This window comes from Typha angustifolia, chromosome 9 (genome assembly GCF_048772165.1).
Source record: "Typha angustifolia cultivar Huaian chromosome 9, ASM4877216v1, whole genome shotgun sequence".
Taxonomy (NCBI): Eukaryota; Viridiplantae; Streptophyta; class Magnoliopsida; order Poales; family Typhaceae; genus Typha; species Typha angustifolia.
In genome coordinates, this window is record NC_133247.1 from 166,110 (window position 1) to 183,634 (window position 17,525).

Consider the following 17,525-nt stretch of genomic DNA (forward strand, 5'->3'; position numbering starts at 1 on the left):
TGAGAGCTAATAGCTACTCGAAACGCATGCTCCACCTTAAGCTACACCATCCCTAGCTAACGACGTCTTCTATTAAATTTAAACGCCAGCCCAAAAGGGTTGGGTATCTATATCAATCTATCTCTCTTCCGCCAGCGCCTCACGCTCCTCCCTATCTCCCGCAGTTAAATCCCCCCCCCCCCCCCCCCCCCCCCCCCATTATATTCCAAAGAAACCAAAACAATTAAACCAAAGGAAAGAAGACCGATTTATATTAATCAACCAACGTCGATAGAGAAGACATGGCGGGGCAATCGCGGAAGTGGATGATATTAATAGCGACGGTATGGATCCAGGCGTTCACCGGCACCAACTTCGACTTCTCGGCTTACTCCTCTGCGCTCAAGGCGGCCATGGGGATATCTCAGGTGCAGCTCAATTACTTGGCTACCGCCTCCGACCTCGGTAAAGCTCTCGGTTGGTCCTCCGGCCTCGCCCTCCTCTACCTACCTCTCCCCGTCGTCCTCCTCCTCGCCGCTGGTATCGGCCTCGCCGCCTACGCTACCCAGTGGCTCGTCATCACATCTCGCATCTCGCTTTCTTACCTCCCCGTGAGTTTATTCTTTCTTTGGATTCCTATATTTCTATTATTTTTTTTTCTCATTTTTTAATTTGTGAGTCGACAATAGGTTATAAAATATTCATCAAATATTAACCCTAATATTTGTAGAGGAATTAAATTCATAGCTTAGCTTCCATCATATATATATATATATATATATTCAAGCAGAATTACAAATTCGGTTGGGATGGAAACCGTCCTGGCCTTTCAATTCGTAACTAATTTCTCCTGCGAGTAGGTAATTGGACGTTTTTTAAACACCTTCTAGTTTTTCGTTATTAGGTGTACGTCATTTTTTGTCGACAGAGCACGTTTCATATGTGTGGTAGTAGTGGACTGGAAGAGATATTGGACCACGTTAAATGTATCTCTTTGACTAGTTGGTCCAAAATTATTGAGATTTAACTGTTCTTATATTTACTTCCCTGTCCACTATCAACGTATTCTAGTAAAAGTTTGGGTTTGCATAAAAAATATGGAGATCAAAATTATAATCAGTAGTTTGCATTAAAAAAGTTCCTATCAGAGGCAAAATAAAAAGCTAAACAAGTCAAGGAAAGCAACAAAACGCATTTATGAACAAAGGAAAGAGCCAAAATTAAGAAAGATGAATATTCTCTTATGGTCGACCACATGCCACGTCTCTGTACTCATAACCGTCGGATGAGTGAACTCACCAAGGCATGTCAAACTGCTGAAGCTAGAAGCTAACCATGTCAAGAATCAGCAAGGAGAAGATGTGTGGTCGATCTGGAACAAAGATACGAGACTATTTCCATTGTCTTGTGATTACCCACCCCTACATTGCCCCAGAAGCGAGGAATACCATGACCAGCAGCGTCGAGTGGGCCAAGTTTCAAGAACATTATGTTTTTATATATATATATAACTAGACGAATTTTCTTATATATATAACTTATCCATACTTAGGGTTTAGGGTCATTTAAGTCTCTGAGAGAGAGTATTTATGTATGAGATCGAGTTGGGCTCTCGTTTGTTTCGGTTGATTTTAATCCTGAAGTTGGGCCTTAGACTCTAGTTGAGTTCATCTGGGCTCGTTACTAGAAAGAAACAATTTAAAATGGGAGGTAGGACTACTTAACTGTCAAAAAGTAAGAGGTGGCTTGCTTTGTTGCCACGTCGGTCAATTTGGATCTTCACTAGAAGTTGGCCAGTTGGCCTAATCAGGTGTAAAAACTTTTTAATTGAATTGGGATGGGGATGGGGATGGGGATTGGGGATTGGGGAGGATCAGTATGATTCTGATTGCTGTCTATTGTTGTTATTGGTAAAAGTATCAATGTGATTGATTGACTAGCAGGCATATCTAACAACCATTCATATGCTATTCTTTACTCTAGATATATATATATATATATTATCCTATTAGAAAGATGCGCGAAAGAGAGAGTTTTTTTTTTTTTTTTCATTTGCACAAAAATTATGGCTGTCAAGGTCCTTGGATTCGAAATATCTGAATTCGAAGCAGAGTGAAGGTGCAGGTAGCTAGCATATAATTCTCTGCATACCATGCATGCGGGTTAAACAAAATTTCGATTGCTGCATTGTGTTTTGTATGGCCAGGCCATTGAGAAAGTCTATAACATCGACCGAATTTATCTCCAAAGTTTAGAACTGCCTTAGAATTAGGGAACATATCGGAGATGTCGGGAGGATTGGTATTGCATTTGATGTCATGCGGTGCCCTATAGTGGCAGGGATTTTAGGATGTCATGTGCGTACGGGGAGTATTGTAACACTTTCAACAATAAGCAAAGCCTGACAGTGACAGTATAGTACAATATATATATATATATATATATATATATATATATATATATATATATATATATGTATGTATTTCTGGAGTCTTTAAACAGTCGCAACAGTGCTGATGCAGGTATTCCTGCTGTGCCTCCTAGCCGGATGCAGCATCTGCTGGTTCAACACGGTCTGCTTCGTCCTCTGCATCCGCAACTTCCCCCTCAATCGCTCCCTCGCCCTCTCCCTCTCCATCAGCTTCAACGGCGTCAGCGCCGCCCTCTACACCCTCGTCGCCAACGCCGTCAGCGGGGGATCCTCCTCCTCCTATCTCCTCCTCAATGCCATCCTTCCCGTCCTCACCTCCTTTGCCGCCCTCCCCCCTATCCTTCGCCAACCCCCTGATGACCTCCTCCTCCTGCCGCCCGACGCCGCGCGTCGCGACTCCCGCCTCTTCCTAGTCCTCCACATCCTAGCATTCCTCACCGGCCTCTTTCTTCTATTCCTCAACTCGATCTCCAGTAACTCAACCATTGCATGCATCATCCTCGCCGGCGCAGTCGTTCTCCTCGTCCTCCCCCTAGCTACCCCGGGCGTGCTGTGCGCTCGCGAATGGGCGCACCGCACACTTTACTCCGTCTTCCACATCGATGCGCTCGACGCTCCGATGAATAACATCGATGCCGACGAATTCGAGCTCAACAAGGAGCTCATGGGCGAGAGAAATGGTAACATAGTGGGAGAGCAAAGGGAGCTGTCGCGGTGGATGCGATGGAGGAGGTGGTGCAAAGGAATACTGATTGAGAAGGACCGTCTGGTGGTGCTCGGGGAGGAGCACAGTGCGAGGATGCTTATTAGCCGAATCGATTTCTGGTTGTACTACGTGGCCTACTTCTGTGGTGCGACGGTGGGGTTAGTGTATAGCAACAATTTGGGTCAGATTGCTCAGTCATTAAGCAGGGAGTCCAAGCTCACCATGCTCGTCACCGTCTACTCCTCCTGCTCCTTCTTTGGCCGCCTACTCTCTGCTGCTCCCGACTTCCTTCGCGGGTCTCTGTCTACGTCTCTTTAATCCTTTTCATTAATGTTTCTAACATTATTAAAAGACTTGCAGACCCAATTAACCTTTCGCTGGTTATATTGGCGCATGCAGGAAGGTGCACTTTGCTCGTACGGGGTGGCTTGCAGCAGCGCTGGTGCCGATGCCCTTGGCGTTCTTTATCCTAGCGGCGATGCTCGATGGCCACGCCCTTATGGCTTCCACCGCAATCGTGGGGCTCAGCTCTGGGTTTATTTTCGCCGCCGCCGTGTCTGTGACATCGGAGCTGTTTGGATCCGATAGCGTCGGCGTCAACCACAACATCCTCATCACCAATATACCTCTAGGGTCCCTCCTCTATGGTCAGATCGCTGCCTTGGTCTACGACGCCAATGGGAAAACTATAGGTCCTGTCTGGGCTTTCTTGGGTGACAACATGATAGTGTGCATGGGGAAAAAATGCTATGCTAAGACCTTCTTTCTATGGGGTTGCATTTCGTTGCTCGGGTTAATCTCAAGCATTGCCTTGTTTCTGCGGACAAGACTGGCTTACGACCAGGCCGAACGTCGTCGTAGACTTCGTGGCTCGATGGGTACCGAAGTCAGGAGCGGTGAGGATTTCTAATCGATCAGCAGCTTGTTTGGCCATGATTCAGGAAATTAAACTGAGGATTGAAATAGGAAAGTCCAGACGACGTCCATGCACCTCTCAGGCTGGACAAATTTAGGGCCAGCTTTGACAGGTCGCATTATTTTGGGAAGAAGTCAGGATATAAAGTTTCAGAGTTTAACTGGGTGCATATTTATTCTGCTAACAGTATTAATAACCCAAAGAAAATATACGGGAAGATAACTAATTGGCTTGAAAGATATATACCGTAGAAGAATATTTCTAACATATTGTATGCGGTATGCAATATCATCAATCAATAATCATAATGTTGCTATTAGGTACTAACTCTGCTGCTCCAGAAAAGTTCGCCATATTATGGCAATGATGATCGCTTCTAGCTCTTTTTCCAAATGTGGCCACCGGAAGACCACCGTTGGCCAAATCCATGCATCACAATTAATGCATACAGATAATATATCAATAGACTTAAATAATATGATATCAAGCCAACATAAGGCTTAATTACCACGAACGAGTTCCTAAAAACGCATATATACAGATGACACTTCACATCCGAACACTCAAAGTTGGTAATTTAATTATCTACACCCCTCCACCGCTTCCCACCCTTGCAAAGAAGTCAAGCTAACTTTGTCGATACGCCTCTGCGGCGAGCATTTGCCAAGTTTTCAATCTTAGTCTTGGCAGAGATGGCATTTCTGCCCGCTATTGGAGTGCTCGGCCATGCACCCAAGCTAACCGCCATGTCCTTGAGGTGCTGAAGTCCTTCAAGGGTCTCGACGACGGCCGGCATCCTCGGCCTGTCCCTTGGATTTGGGCTAAGGCATTGCAATGCCAGAGAAGCAAACTCTCGTGCTCCCTTAACAGAGTATTGGCCCTGAAGCTTGGGGTCCATGATGCAGCGTAGCTTTCGGCTACTGGTCAAGTAGGGTCTGGCCCAGTGCACTAGCTTCTCTTCACTCTTTCCTCTGCTCTTGTCCATGGCCCTCCTTCCAGTTAGTAATTCCAGCATCACCACACCATAGCTATAGACATCACTCCTGGTTGTCAAATGGCCTGTATAAGAAAATATTAATCGATCGATGCAAACAGGTTAGATAGATTTATTCTTCCAAGTTGATCACAAGAAGACTACAACATGATTTTTAGACTATTATTATATACTTAGAATAGAACAATGTTATAATTTTTACCCTTAAAAAAAAGGAAAAAAGAAAAAGAAAAAGAAAAAGAAAAAGAAAAGGAGGTTAAAAGGGAAAGAAAAGTTCCTCGGTAATTACTTGTTGTAACTTCCCCTGTTATTCGGGGCGTTGTTGCTGCAGATTTGCGAAAAAAACGGGGCGGTCTTCAAAGGAACCCACGTACTTGTTTGTTGTGGATAACAATAATTTTTGAATAAGAAACTACATATTTGAGCTTAAATTGCTCAACCAAAGTATAAGCATGCCCAGTTTGGCGCCTTAATTACCTGTCATGACATATTCCGGGGCCGCGTAGCCGTGGGTGCCCATAACTCTGGTCGTAACATGAGTGTCCTCGCCCTCAGGGCCCATCTTCGCCAGCCCAAAGTCGGAGAGCTTTGCCGTGAAGTCCTGTCGGAAATGTTAGAATCCTTCAGCAGTATACAAGACAGTAGACATACAAGTCTTCTCACTTAAAGTTTACTGAAGGAAGCAAAGTATGAAGTACGAACAGAGTCGAGTAGAATGTTTGAGGCCTTAAAATCGCGATAGATAACAGGCTTCTCAGCTCCATGCAAGAAGGCAAGCCCCTTAGCTGCCCCAATTGCTATCTTTATCCTAGTTCCCCAGGACAAGGCCATCGATATCCCTTTTATAAGACGGGAGCAAAAAAGAGGAAAAAAAAAAGCAACAACATCGCACCATTAAAATTACCAAAGGTGAGAATGCATGTGATTGTGTTCTTTAGTAGAGAGAGAGAAAAAGAATCTTATTACTCCGGAAGAGGTGGTTCTCGAGGCTGCCACGAGGCATGAACTCGTAAACGAGGAGGCGCTCTTCATTCTCGCAGCAGTAACCGATCAGTTTCACCAGGTGGGGATGCCTGAACTGTCCCAGGAATATCACCTCTGCCTGTACCAGTTGCAAAACTTATAACAGAAGAACACAGGAGAGACAAATTGGTAGTAAAGCCTGTCATTCCTATCTTGCTTGAAAGAAAACCATCCTATAATTAAGCCAGAAATGAGAAATACATCCAATCATTCTTTATTTTTAGTTGGCTATCCGTGAACGCATACAGAAAATTGGAAACCAAGAAAGCAAGGAAGCAGAGGCCTTACCAGCCACTCCTTGTGTCCCTGTAATCCCTCGATATCCAAGAGCTTGACGGCAACTGCCTGAGCTCTTAGCCCTGGCCGCATCTTGTCGTCGACGTACCCCTTATGCACAGTCCCGAATCCTCCCTCTCCAAGCAGGTAATTATTCGAGAAATCGTGGGTTATCGCCTTCAGCTCAGTGAGTTGGAAAGCGTACAGCCCCGCGGCAAACGAGTTTGCGAAGTCCTCGTTGAACCGAGCCGAAGACGTGCTGCTGAGCTCAGAGGACGAGAGGCGGCGGAACGAGGTCAGCTCCGCCACCTTCTTCGAGAAATCCGACCGCGTCGGGCGACACCTGCTTAGATTTCCAATAACTATGTGGTCATCCACGGTGCAGCATTTGGCAGCAACGATGGGTCTCCACGGCCTCGGCATGATCAGATTTGCTTGGTGGTTGCTAATGGAGGATGAGAGGATTAATGGAAGTGGTGGAGAGGGTAAGAGAAAGAGGAAAGGGTGTTTAGAGATAGAGGAGGGAAGGGGTTAGGATCATGCATGGTGGGCATGATACTATATGGAAGCTAACCATTCCAAAATTCTTCCAACTGCTCTAACTACTCCAACTGCGTGCCTTCCATTTTTCTATTTCACCTTTGTTTCGGGGGCTTGCGTTCCTCGTGAGACAAGCAACGATACCATACAAGCCCACGAGGCTGATACGGATGCACGCTGGTCTAGGTTTGACTGCTGTTTTTTTTTTTTTTTTTTAATTTTAATTTTATTGGGTTCTGTTTTTGGGCCCGACCATGCTATGCTGTCTGTCTATATAGTGCTAACAAAAATTTAATGAGCCTTGTTACGGACTGGTTTCTAATTGGGTTGGTTCCACCGTTCAGGCTATGTAGCTAGGTCTAGTAGTAGTAGGTTCATTAGCCATACCCAGATTGATTAGAAGCTAACCCTAAAATACATCATCCATTGTGAATTGTGATGGTACCAATCGAAGGAAGCATTGTAGTAAGTACAGAATAATCATTCTATTCGCAATCATGTCTGACCATTTTGGCTGCAGTGGTTGGGAGTGGAATGACGTGTAGGGCGGTCGTCCTACTCCTCTTTTGCGTCTGCGTGGGTGAAGGACGGACTGTCTTAGAGATCACAGTGTAATTACCATTATCCTCTATATAATCTTATCAAACAGAGTAATAAGTGAAAGTGTTCTCTAAACGCCACCAATAAAAGACAGTCTAGTCTGTCTGTCGCTTGAAATAGGTAGAGCCTCTTTTGAACCTTGCTGTGTGTGGTACTCTTGTTGGAAATGGCATATTCTTTGGAGTGGCAGCAAAGGCGTTGCTAAACAAGTTAAGCATAATTGCTTTTTCTTATTTATGAGTCTTGTGGGGGTGTACATATGTTTAAGGAATGCCGGTGCTGGATCCAACAACCAAATTGATGGGCTTATCCGCCGTAGAATTCATATTTCTTTTAATACTTTCCCTTTCCTGCCAACGGTAGCAGAGCCCATTTAATCATTTAGGCCCAACAACAAAAGCTCTAAGCTAATTTTATATCTGTAACTGAATATTTAGTGAAAAAGGATTTGTTCACTTCACACTCTACATCACGTGTCTATTTATGTTGACACCTTGTATTCTCACCTTTTTTTTTTTTAAATAATTTGACGCTTTATTATTATTATTAATTAGAGAAAACTCCGTGCTTGTTATGAAACTAAAAACAAAAATCCTAGTTTAGTATCCGTTTAACCAGAAGAATCTCCCGTCTTCTACTCTTCCCTTTGACCGTGTCACGTTGCTCCTTTTAGGGAAAGGACCCGCTCTTTTCATCTGCATCCGCGCGCTATCTTCGACATCTCCCCTAAACCTCACGTACGTACTTCCTCTTACCCCTCCCCAATACACACTCTCGACTCTTCACGCTACTACTGTCCATCTCTCCCCCTCTCTCTCTCCACCGCCAGATGGCGTCGTCGACGGCATATCCGCCGTCGCTCTGCCTCCGGACACCGTCCTCTTCTCGTCTCTGCCCTCCTCGCTTCCTCTTCTCTCCTCCTTCCTCTCTCTTTCTAAAATCCCTCTCACCTCTCTCAAGGAAACCACCACTCGATCCCCTCAATTCCTTCCTCTCCCCTACCCCTCTCATCCTCCATCGCCGTCCCCGCTCCATCCCCTCCGCAGCCGAATCGGATCGCCTCGAACCCAACGCCAAGGTATACCACTGCCATTGCGCTCTCTTTCTCCTTAGTTCGTTTGGGATTCGATTTGACTCGGATTTCTTTATTCTTGATTGCGTCCTCCAAGAATACCAAATTCCAAGAATGGGATTCGATGACCGCCAAGTTCGCCGGAGCCGCCAATGTCCCCTTCCTCCTCCTCCAGCTACCCCAGATCGTTCTCAATGCTCGCAACCTCCTCGCCGGCAACAAGACCGCCCTTTTCGCCGTCCCTTGGCTCGTGAGTACAACTACCACCCTAATTCACTTCCTTTCTTGTCTAAATTCTTGATAGTAGCTGCAGATTTGTAAGAATTCTCCAGGGGATGTTGACCGGGTTGCTGGGGAACCTGTCGCTGCTCTCCTATTTCGCTAAGAAGAAGGAGACGGAGGCTGTCCTCGTCCAGACTTTAGGAGTCGTGTCTACCTACGCGGTGATCGCGCAGCTTGCAATGGCGGAGTCCATGCCTCTGCCGCAGTTCGTGGCGACGTCGGTCGTAGTGGGCGCCGGGCTGGTGCTCAACTTCTTGAATTACTTTGGTTGGTTGCACGAAGGGATCTGGTTGCTCTGGGAGGATTTCATCACGATAGGTGGCCTCTCTGTTCTTCCGCAGGTGATCTTTGCAACTCTTGATATGTCTGTATTTGTTTCCTGGGAGTGTCAGCTGTGTAATATTGGACTGGTTTCCTATTTTGGCATGCCAACGCAGGTGATGTGGTCGACATTCGTTCCTTTCATCCCGAATAGCATCTTGCCTGGCTTATTCTCTTGCGCTGCAGCGGTTGTGACTGTTATCATGGTACGTTGTTGTCAACTTCCGTTGCCAATGCCTATACTCTTTTTAGTGACGTTTCTTCTCAGGTCTTACGGGAACTGATTTTAGCAAAACAATGCCGATTTGTTCTCTTAATCATGTCAAAACTGAAGAAGTGAAATTTCTCATTTGTGTCATTTCCTGATTTATGATCATGTTAGATTTTATTGTCATGATAAGTAGGAATCCATTATGCAGTTTTCCTCTGCTACCATTTATTTCAGTTTTATTTTTCAGTTAGATTTTTATTCTCATGCTAGGAATCTATATTGTATGTTTAACTTTAGTGAATTGTAGTTCAGTAAATTACTATCTCTTAAGTTCTCTAGTATATGGGCACTTCTTGATTTGGTACTCTCTAAGGTATTCAGGCAAGGATTGGGAAACTTTCTGAAGGAGCAACGAAGTTTGTGGGGTCAATATCTGGATGGACTGCCACTCTTCTCTTCATGTGGATGCCTGTTGCACAGATGGTTTGCAGTTACTTCTGTTGACTTCTTTAGAGTTAAATCACTTGTTACAGCTGATCCGTTGTATTTTGCAGTGGACAAATTTACTCAATCCAAATAACATCAAAGGGTTGTCAGCTTTCACAATGTTGCTTGCAATGATTGGAAATGGTCTTATGATTCCACGTGCTTTATTCATTCGAGATCTCATGTGGTACTCTATTTTTCTCACATCTTATGTAATATCCCTGAAATTAGGCTTAGTGTATTAGTAAACAAGTTTTTGTTACCTAGTTCTTTTTGATGAAAAAGTCTTACTAATGCAAACTTTGTTTGGGTTTTACTAGTTATGCCTTTTCATGGAGCCAGAATATGTCCTTTATTCTGCGGAAATGGTGATTGTAAATTTTTAAGTCTTGTAATCTATTTACTTCAAGGTGTCCTCATATTGGTTCAGCATAGGATCAGTTGAATTTTCTATGGACCCTATCTAATTTCGATGTTGATGATCTTAATTTGAGATAGGCATTATCTTTCATCGTAGATTATAACACTATATTCTCATCACATTCCATCACCATGCAGACTTCATCATCTCTTGAATTCTATATTTTACAGCATGCTTTTGTGATTTTCTCATCCCAAAATAATGAAATATGATGATCTGCCCATCTCCACTATCACCTTCTCCACTCACATCCTTCCTCTCCAATCTCCACAATTAGAACTAGCTTATTGGCTGGTGGAGAGATATTAAGATTCATCTTTTGCTTCAGTTTTAAGCTCACCTTGAGCAGCCACAGAAAATTCCTTTTTAGTCTTAGACAAGACTAGATGAAGAGGGGAGATTATGAAGTAAATCGCTGGATATATGTTCGAGTTAGCCTGATTGTTGATAGAGAACTTGTAACTTCTTAATCGTGTCTAATATTATTGAATTGACCCTTTATTTGGATGATGCAACTTCAATTTTATTGAATGGCAATTCCTTGTGAACTTTTATTTGGTCGATGTCTTTTGAATGTTCTTCATGTCAAATTATGATGTCTTCTTAGTTTTAAAAAAACTCACTCATAGTGGTTTTTCCTTTTTGTCCAATTTAATATCATTCTTATGCATATATTAGTCAACTATATCTAATACTGCAGGTTTACTGGCTCAACTTGGGCATCCTTTCTTCATGGTTGGGGAAACTTGGCCTGCATGTACTGGTAAGCTTTTCTGAACCTATAACCTTATTTTCTGCAGTTAGATTATTCATTTGAATTGATGTTCAACGTTCTAGTTCTGTGTATTTGCAGCTTCAACACTATCAGCAGGGAACGTTTTTTGGCAACAACATTCTGCTTTCTTATGTGGCTAGGTTTACCTCTACTCTTTACTTCACCTCTTTCATGATATCTCTCTTAACATTTTTGATTTGTTTGACAATGTATGATAAGGCTAGTCTTTTCTGTTATCTGGAATAATTTTATTTATTTTAATCTTGGATGCATTGTACTGTGAAAACAAACTAATATACTCAGGAGATGAAACTGTCATATACTTAATGATAGATGGAAATAGGAACGACCCCCAACACATTTTTTTCATGGAGCATATAACCTTTCTAGTTTTGGATCTGCAAGATTTAATATTTTGATTTGATATCTTCTCATTAGGAATCACTCTTTGGAGAGATACTATAGCTCATGGCAACAGTTCACCCATGACATCCTTGAAGGAATTAGTGTTTGGACCTTGATCTGAGCTGTTTCTGATGGCTTTGATCTCAGACCAGTAGTAGCCATGTAGTAGTTTTCCCAGAAGATGGAACTCAGGTCTGCTACTTCAGAGTCATGCAAGCAATTGGGCTTTATTGTTGCTATCATGTACGCTGCAGGGATGGACGTATGGAGGCACTTCTCAATGATTTCAATCAAGAAATGGTAATGCGCTTCTATGGTAATAAATAAGCAATATGATGTGTCACCAAAATTTGTTTATTAACTGAACAAGTCCAGTGTAACATAATAATAATTTAATTTATTATCTCCTTATGTTTTGTGGTACTGATCATTTCTGTCAGGTACTCAGGTGCTTTTCTATGTTACTTGAATAACATCTAAATTCACAACATTTTTCTCAGACTCGGTCATAGGAACTGAAACTCTAGAATTGGTGGATAATTCTGGAACTAATGAATTGGGTATGTCAACTACATGGTTGTGATTGCAATATGACTCATCATTTGGCCCTACACTATATAACAGGATGTTGCAATGAAAATTTAGGTGGAATTTTATATTCTAAACAATGGGGACAAACTTACCAGACAACAGAAAAAGAGCCATTTGCAAGGAAGTTGTGTTCTCTATATCTCTAAAGCATATAATTAATGAATTGAAATAATATTATGTTTATATACAAAGTCACAATCGTAGGAGATGTTTGCTAACAGAGTCTGCATGCTGGTAAGTGTAAAACTGCATCACCACAAATTCCCCGAACCAAAAGGTCAGGTATGTGCTCATATTTTGGCAAAATTTCCAATTAAGGGCAAGCTTGGTACTTTCAAGTTATTCTTTTTAGTGTCATTTGTAACATAGTTTTACTTGTCCACACAGTTCATACTTGGTAATTCGACTCGAGTTCACAAATCTCAACTGATGCACAAACATATTTAGAAGAAATTTTATTATCATAATTTTCAGTGTTATTTTCTCTTTCTGAATTTTATTGCTGAAATTGCATGCTTTGACTATCTGCAAATCTTGCTCTTGCAAAGATACTGGACAGCATCATTGGAAAACACCAATGAGAAAGCACATGTTGCAGTATTGGCGCTTTCTACTTTTTCATGAAGCAATAATTTGTTCAATTACTTCATGACTGCAGTTGCTGTATTTAGTCATCATTCATGAATAATTCCTGTAGCATGCATGGCCTATTGCTTATGGATGTCCATAGTTGGGCTGCCATATGTTGTCAACGTTTCCTTGCTTGTTGATGCTATATGCATTGATGTATTAGCTACTTATCATGTGTCATTTTCTAATCTCCTTTCTCGATTTGAGATCTTGAATGTGATTTTCAATTTTACACGTAAATTTTTCTTTCTTTTCCTTTTCTTTTCTTGAGCTGAAATTTTATGGTATATATTCTACCTTGGTCTTCTGCAACAACTCAACACGTAGTTTTATCTGCTATTGCATCTCTTCTTTTACTGCCCAAAGTTGGCTTGTTGCATGTGGGCCTGTTACTCTCGTCTATATTAAGTTCTTCTAAGTCATAGATGTGATTCTTCTTGTTCATCTTTCGGATTATATATATATATATATATATATGTGTGTGTGTGTGTGTGTGTGTGTGTACTTGTGTGCGCCCTCACATGTGCAAAATAATTTAATAGAAGAGAAATGACCAGTTCTGTTCTTTGCAGATATAAAACTCCAATTTGATTTCCATTACATGCATGGAAAGCTATCATGAAGAAGAAGAATACAATTTCATAGTGAACAATTTTTTATTTCATTCTATTATTGCCAATACAATACATATTGTATTACGGGACAGCTTGGTATTTGGAGTTGCAAACCAGAAATTTTAGTTACGTTTTCCTCCGTCGGTTAACAATTCGTCGATCACAGTGGCATCGATTCTTGCTGATGCCTGCTTCACCCAATTCACAACCTTCTCCGCCGCTCTGCTGGCTTCCGCTTCCTCTTTCCGTGCTTTCTTCAGCTTTCGCTGTTGTTCTTTCAACGAAAATGTACTGAAATCTGTAAGAATCTCTTCATTATGCCCCCACCCTTCATCAGCCTCTAAATCATGTTTCATCACATCGTTTCTGCCCTTCTTTCCAGATGTGGTTTTTGAAGAGCACCTAAAGCAGCATAGCATCGCTTGTCGAGGAATGAATTTTCCTGAGGGAGGGGAGGGGAGGGTAGCTGCGCGCTGCTTCGAACGAATCTTGAGTTGCAGGAAGAAGGAAGGAAGGTAGGTAGGTAGGAAGGAAGGAAGGAAGGAAGGAAGGAGTGGGGGTTTGAGTTGAGGTCAATGAAATGGTGGAATTATTTGGGTGTTGATTGGCAGCTGGATGGTCGCTTTCTGCTGAGGTTAGATATAAGAAAAACTACAAGCAGCCATGCGAACATAGGACAAGGACACTCTCCAATGCGAACATACTTCAGGCGTAGAGGCTAAGAGCTGTTACGTCGACGTGATTACTTCGTGATAAAGAAATAAATGGATAGATATGCTGGCAATTACTCTGAAAATACTTTATAAAAATAAAGTCGAACAATTAAGCCTTATAATGATTGTTTCTTAAATGGTGCGTGATGAATAAAATAGGTTACCAATGTGACTAAGGACTAAGAATCTTCCTTCCAATTATGGTCTTAAAAGCATTACTCCTCTTGAATAAACTCTTACCTGTAAATATATGATTGAAATAGTTACCTGAGGCGGGGAGAAAGATACTACGATGAGTTAGTACAATTATTTTGCTTGTACTGGTAAATGATAGTTGTATTGACATATTAACCTGATGTATGAATTAACTCTCCTTATTTGTAAATATTATTTGAACAACACTCTCTCTCTCTTTCTTAAAAAAACGTGTGGAAAAAAAAGTATGTGGACAATATATATATATATATTACTTTAAATTATGCACTTTTTTTTCTATCTCATAAAGTTTATCACACCGCATAAACTCTTTATTTGCGTTTACCCTCTCATCGTGTGCACCCCTCTGATAAAATCATGTACGTTGGATATGAAACAGATTCGTCAAAGATTCATGAAATGTTAAATTGCTTAGAAGTTTGAAGTGAACCAGTTTTTATGTTTAATATATGGTAAACAAGTCTGTCTTTATTCAAAAGAATAAGAAAAAGAGTTATTTGGGGTTATTTCGGTATTTCCTATTAGAATGAGAATGAGTGTGGTAAAGAGTGTGTGATGTTGTAGATACTGGAAACAGTAGGCTGGCACGGTATCCGTCAAGCTCTTCCCTGTATACCATCATAATAAACCCCATCAAATTTTTTATCAAAACGATCTTGTCACCACAGACGAGATCTTTGATAAAAGCTGCATCTTACAAGAACAACAATTCAAACTCAGGCAGCACTAAACAATTTAGAGATAGAAAGATACTTATTCAGCACAGCTCAAGTGGGCTCTAAATCATAATAAATCAAGAACATTACTACTAAGTCCTAAAGTAGACCATGTACTAAATTTAGGGCAAATGATCAGCTAAAAAATAAAAACACATAGGAAACAATCCATTTTAATTTCTTCCGCAAAGAAATTTGAGCTCATAAGAGCTCGAAAACTTTTGAACCCCTGACCTCCTACCAGGGGAACATCACTCACCTTTTGAGTAACTACAAATCAAGTAAACAAACCAAAAGGCAACATACACGAGCAAATAGACACATTTATATACTTTCCGCAAGACACTATACACAACAATAGGATAGTTTTCACTACACTGGTTTGCTATTACATTGACATTTCAAAAAGCATAGATAGTTTCATCTGCAGAGAAATTATTACCCAACTAGGTCATTTCTTTTCTGAACCAAGAGAAAGGATAACAAGACAGTAGATAGGAGTTTAAGTTTCAGTTCACATGTTGAGTAGAGTCTGAGAACAAACATATCCTGAGCATAGCACAACAGAGCTTGTATTGTTTATTCATGATTAATCATCCTGACTCACTAGGAGGTTTCTCCTTTGGGTGTTTAGACGAGTAATGATCTGCAAGCTGATTCTGGTTTGCTAGTTGTACCTGGAAATAAATTCTGTTAGGCTGACATGAATACTTTGGAAGAGAGCAACGTCAAAAAAGCAGAGGACAAGATTGTATTTATGGACTTTAGCACATCCATCTCTTATAATATTCTATGTTAACCAAGAATTAAACAACCTAGTGAAATCCAATCCGATCCTATTCCATATCTAATTTTTGCTGGATATAACTTAGAAAATTTTCTATCCACCTTGACATCCGTATCCAGATAGTCTGGGTTGAAGAATGATCTAAATCAATATCCACATATTAGTAATTTAAATATAAAAATAGTGATGTAAGACTTTTTTTTAACTTTATATGAATGTCTAATTTACTTTTCACATATATTTACTGATTGTCTATAGATTTTAGAAATTATATCATAAGTTTGTATACATTCAGAAAATAAATATGAATATATCAGATATCCAATTTAAAATGATACTTAGCGAATAGGGTAATTAAGTTTACTATCCAGTCACTATCTGTATTCCAAGAAAAAAATTATGGATACAGATATAACTTTACTACTATTCTATCTATGTCATGTCTGTTTTCACCCTTACTAACCATAGATGGCTGACAGACTAAAAGACAAGTACTATGTTGCTAATTGCTTCAGGAGTAGTAAGATGCATGCAACAATGATGTCAAATATAATGAAAAGTAGGGTCTTAAGCATGTAATGAATATGTTAAAAAGTTGTAGAAAGCCAAGTATAGTCGGATCTTATACTCGTAAGTTCCTCTAGAAACAGATAAAGATGAGTTAGCAAAGGATGACAGCCCTTGAATAAGGAGCCTTTTTAATGGAAGGAAGATAGGCACATGCATAACATTTTGGATAAAGTAAAATTTATCTAGGATTAAATGATAAGAAGTAAACTTCAAACTACCACTATGAGATAGACAGACACTCAATATTGAATACTTTGGTGATGAAAATGTAAGAAATCTTGATATACACTAATACTCTGTTTGGAATCACCAAATTAGTGGAATTCAATTGATTCATAATTCTATTTTCACCAAATCCACTGTTTGGAACCATTAAGTGATGAGCATTCAATTGATTTCAGTCGATTTGGATGGATTCAACTGAAATCCGATAATTTGAGGTCAGATTTAGATGGAATTCATTTGCCACTTAAGTAACTCTTTTTTAATCTAAAAACTTACCCTTAATAAGTTACATTCTTATGAAACTCATGGGCATAATAGGAAAAATAAACATAATGAAATGAATTCCTACCTCATTCCGAACAACAAGATTATATGAATTTCATTTCAGTTTCATTATTTTCTCAACAACATGAATTCGTTTCCAAATGATACCAATGGAATTCTACTTAGAATTGGTTCCAAATCCTAAAAGGTAGGCTAACTAACAGGACAGTTATATTACACCATCTCTATATATTCAGGCTTCATATTACCAATACAATCAGCCGTATCAGCTATTCATTTATGTGTTGCCAGTTATTTATATTTGCATACATCAAGCATCAACAATCAACTGTATCAAGTGATACCAGATGATATCAACCTCCAGAAACTCCATTAGCCCTTGAGGTGTTGTCTCACTTCTTTCTTTCATTCTTCTTTTTTAATTAAAGTTTCACTAATTTAGGAAAGCCATTGTATGTTTTCTCATTCCATGGCTGGATAAAATGTCCTACATTGATGGTAGATCCTCCAGATTAGAAATTTTAGAATTTCCCTTAATTTATTAAATACCAAATAAGAAATGGTTAAGGCACCTGCTATGGCAAAAATGATTTACTCATAGAATAGACTATAGAGTATCATCAACTAACAAAAATTGAGGAGAATCATTTATTTATTTAGATAAAAAGAGTACCATAAGTTGGCAAGATGCAAAAGGAATACAAAAGAGTCCTAAATGGTTATCCTAATCCACTGGAAGG

The 17,525-nt window shown here is 40.5% G+C and overlaps 4 protein-coding genes across 9 annotated transcripts; 2 read left to right on the forward strand and 2 right to left on the reverse strand.

Moving 5' to 3' along the window:
* Window positions 1-194: 194 nt before the first annotated feature.
* Window positions 195-4,209, forward strand: LOC140767700 (protein NUCLEAR FUSION DEFECTIVE 4-like). Of its 2 annotated transcripts, none has more exons than XM_073107699.1 (3): window positions 195-590; window positions 2,502-3,412; window positions 3,516-4,208. In XM_073107699.1, the coding sequence occupies exons 1-3, from the start codon at window positions 282-284 to the stop codon at window positions 4,024-4,026; spliced, it is 1,731 nt and encodes a 576-aa protein (XP_072963800.1). In that variant the 5' UTR covers window positions 195-281; the 3' UTR covers window positions 4,027-4,208. The 2 variants fall into 2 exon arrangements, with proteins under 2 accessions (XP_072963800.1, XP_072963801.1); XM_073107700.1 differs by having other exon boundaries at window positions 459-590; window positions 2,491-3,412; window positions 3,516-4,209.
* Window positions 4,210-4,421: 212 nt separating this feature from the next.
* LOC140767701 (probable serine/threonine-protein kinase PBL15) lies at window positions 4,422-6,933 on the reverse strand. Its single transcript, XM_073107701.1, has 5 exons — window positions 6,338-6,933; window positions 5,993-6,128; window positions 5,729-5,865; window positions 5,504-5,627; window positions 4,422-5,091 (listed from the first exon to the last, which is right to left on the reverse strand). The coding sequence occupies exons 1-5, from the start codon at window positions 6,746-6,748 to the stop codon at window positions 4,655-4,657; spliced, it is 1,245 nt and encodes a 414-aa protein (XP_072963802.1). The 5' UTR covers window positions 6,749-6,933; the 3' UTR covers window positions 4,422-4,654.
* Window positions 6,934-8,146: 1,213 nt separating this feature from the next.
* On the forward strand, window positions 8,147-13,370 carry LOC140767702 (maltose excess protein 1-like, chloroplastic). 5 transcript variants are annotated; one of them, XR_012105608.1, is made up of 11 exons: window positions 8,147-8,543; window positions 8,635-8,787; window positions 8,870-9,160; window positions 9,257-9,346; window positions 9,733-9,834; window positions 9,906-10,024; window positions 10,959-11,021; window positions 11,112-11,173; window positions 11,472-11,738; window positions 11,939-11,998; window positions 12,084-13,156. XR_012105608.1 is itself a non-coding variant. In XM_073107702.1 (9 exons), exons 1-9 carry the CDS (start codon window positions 8,295-8,297, stop codon window positions 11,552-11,554), a joined length of 1,212 nt encoding a protein of 403 aa, XP_072963803.1. In that variant the 5' UTR covers window positions 8,147-8,294; the 3' UTR covers window positions 11,555-13,156. The 5 variants fall into 5 exon arrangements, 1 of the variants encoding a protein (XP_072963803.1); XR_012105609.1 differs by lacking the exons at window positions 11,939-11,998; window positions 12,084-13,156 and adding an exon at window positions 13,232-13,370; XR_012105606.1 differs by having other exon boundaries at window positions 11,472-11,998.
* Window positions 13,297-14,293, reverse strand: LOC140767703 (uncharacterized). Its single transcript, XM_073107704.1, has one exon. The coding sequence runs from the start codon at window positions 13,690-13,692 to the stop codon at window positions 13,396-13,398; it is 297 nt and encodes a 98-aa protein (XP_072963805.1). The 5' UTR covers window positions 13,693-14,293; the 3' UTR covers window positions 13,297-13,395.
* Between the last annotated feature and the right edge of the window lie 3,232 nt (window positions 14,294-17,525).

Excerpts from the sequence above, each read along its gene's own strand:
- LOC140767703 (XM_073107704.1), bottom strand. The coding sequence starts at position 13,692 with ATGCTATGCTGCTTTAGGTGCTCTTCAAAAACCACATCTGGAAAGAAG.
- LOC140767700 (XM_073107699.1), top strand. The coding sequence starts at position 282 with ATGGCGGGGCAATCGCGGAAGTGGATGATATTAATAGCGACGGTATGG. Across the intron at positions 591-2,501 it reads TCTCGCTTTCTTACCTCCCC|GTATTCCTGCTGTGCCTCCT; the intron begins GTGAGTTTATTC and ends GTGCTGATGCAG. Across the intron at positions 3,413-3,515 it reads GCTCCCGACTTCCTTCGCGG|GAAGGTGCACTTTGCTCGTA; the intron begins GTCTCTGTCTAC and ends TGGCGCATGCAG.
- LOC140767701 (XM_073107701.1), bottom strand. The coding sequence starts at position 6,748 with ATGCCGAGGCCGTGGAGACCCATCGTTGCTGCCAAATGCTGCACCGTG. Across the intron at positions 5,866-5,992 it reads CGAGAACCACCTCTTCCGGA|GGATATCGATGGCCTTGTCC; the intron begins GTAATAAGATTC and ends GTCTTATAAAAG. Across the intron at positions 5,092-5,503 it reads CCCGGAATATGTCATGACAG|GCCATTTGACAACCAGGAGT; the intron begins GTAATTAAGGCG and ends TTTCTTATACAG.
- LOC140767702 (XM_073107702.1), top strand. The coding sequence starts at position 8,295 with ATGGCGTCGTCGACGGCATATCCGCCGTCGCTCTGCCTCCGGACACCG. Across the intron at positions 8,788-8,869 it reads TTTTCGCCGTCCCTTGGCTC|GGGATGTTGACCGGGTTGCT; the intron begins GTGAGTACAACT and ends AGAATTCTCCAG. Across the intron at positions 11,022-11,111 it reads AACTTGGCCTGCATGTACTG|CTTCAACACTATCAGCAGGG; the intron begins GTAAGCTTTTCT and ends GTGTATTTGCAG.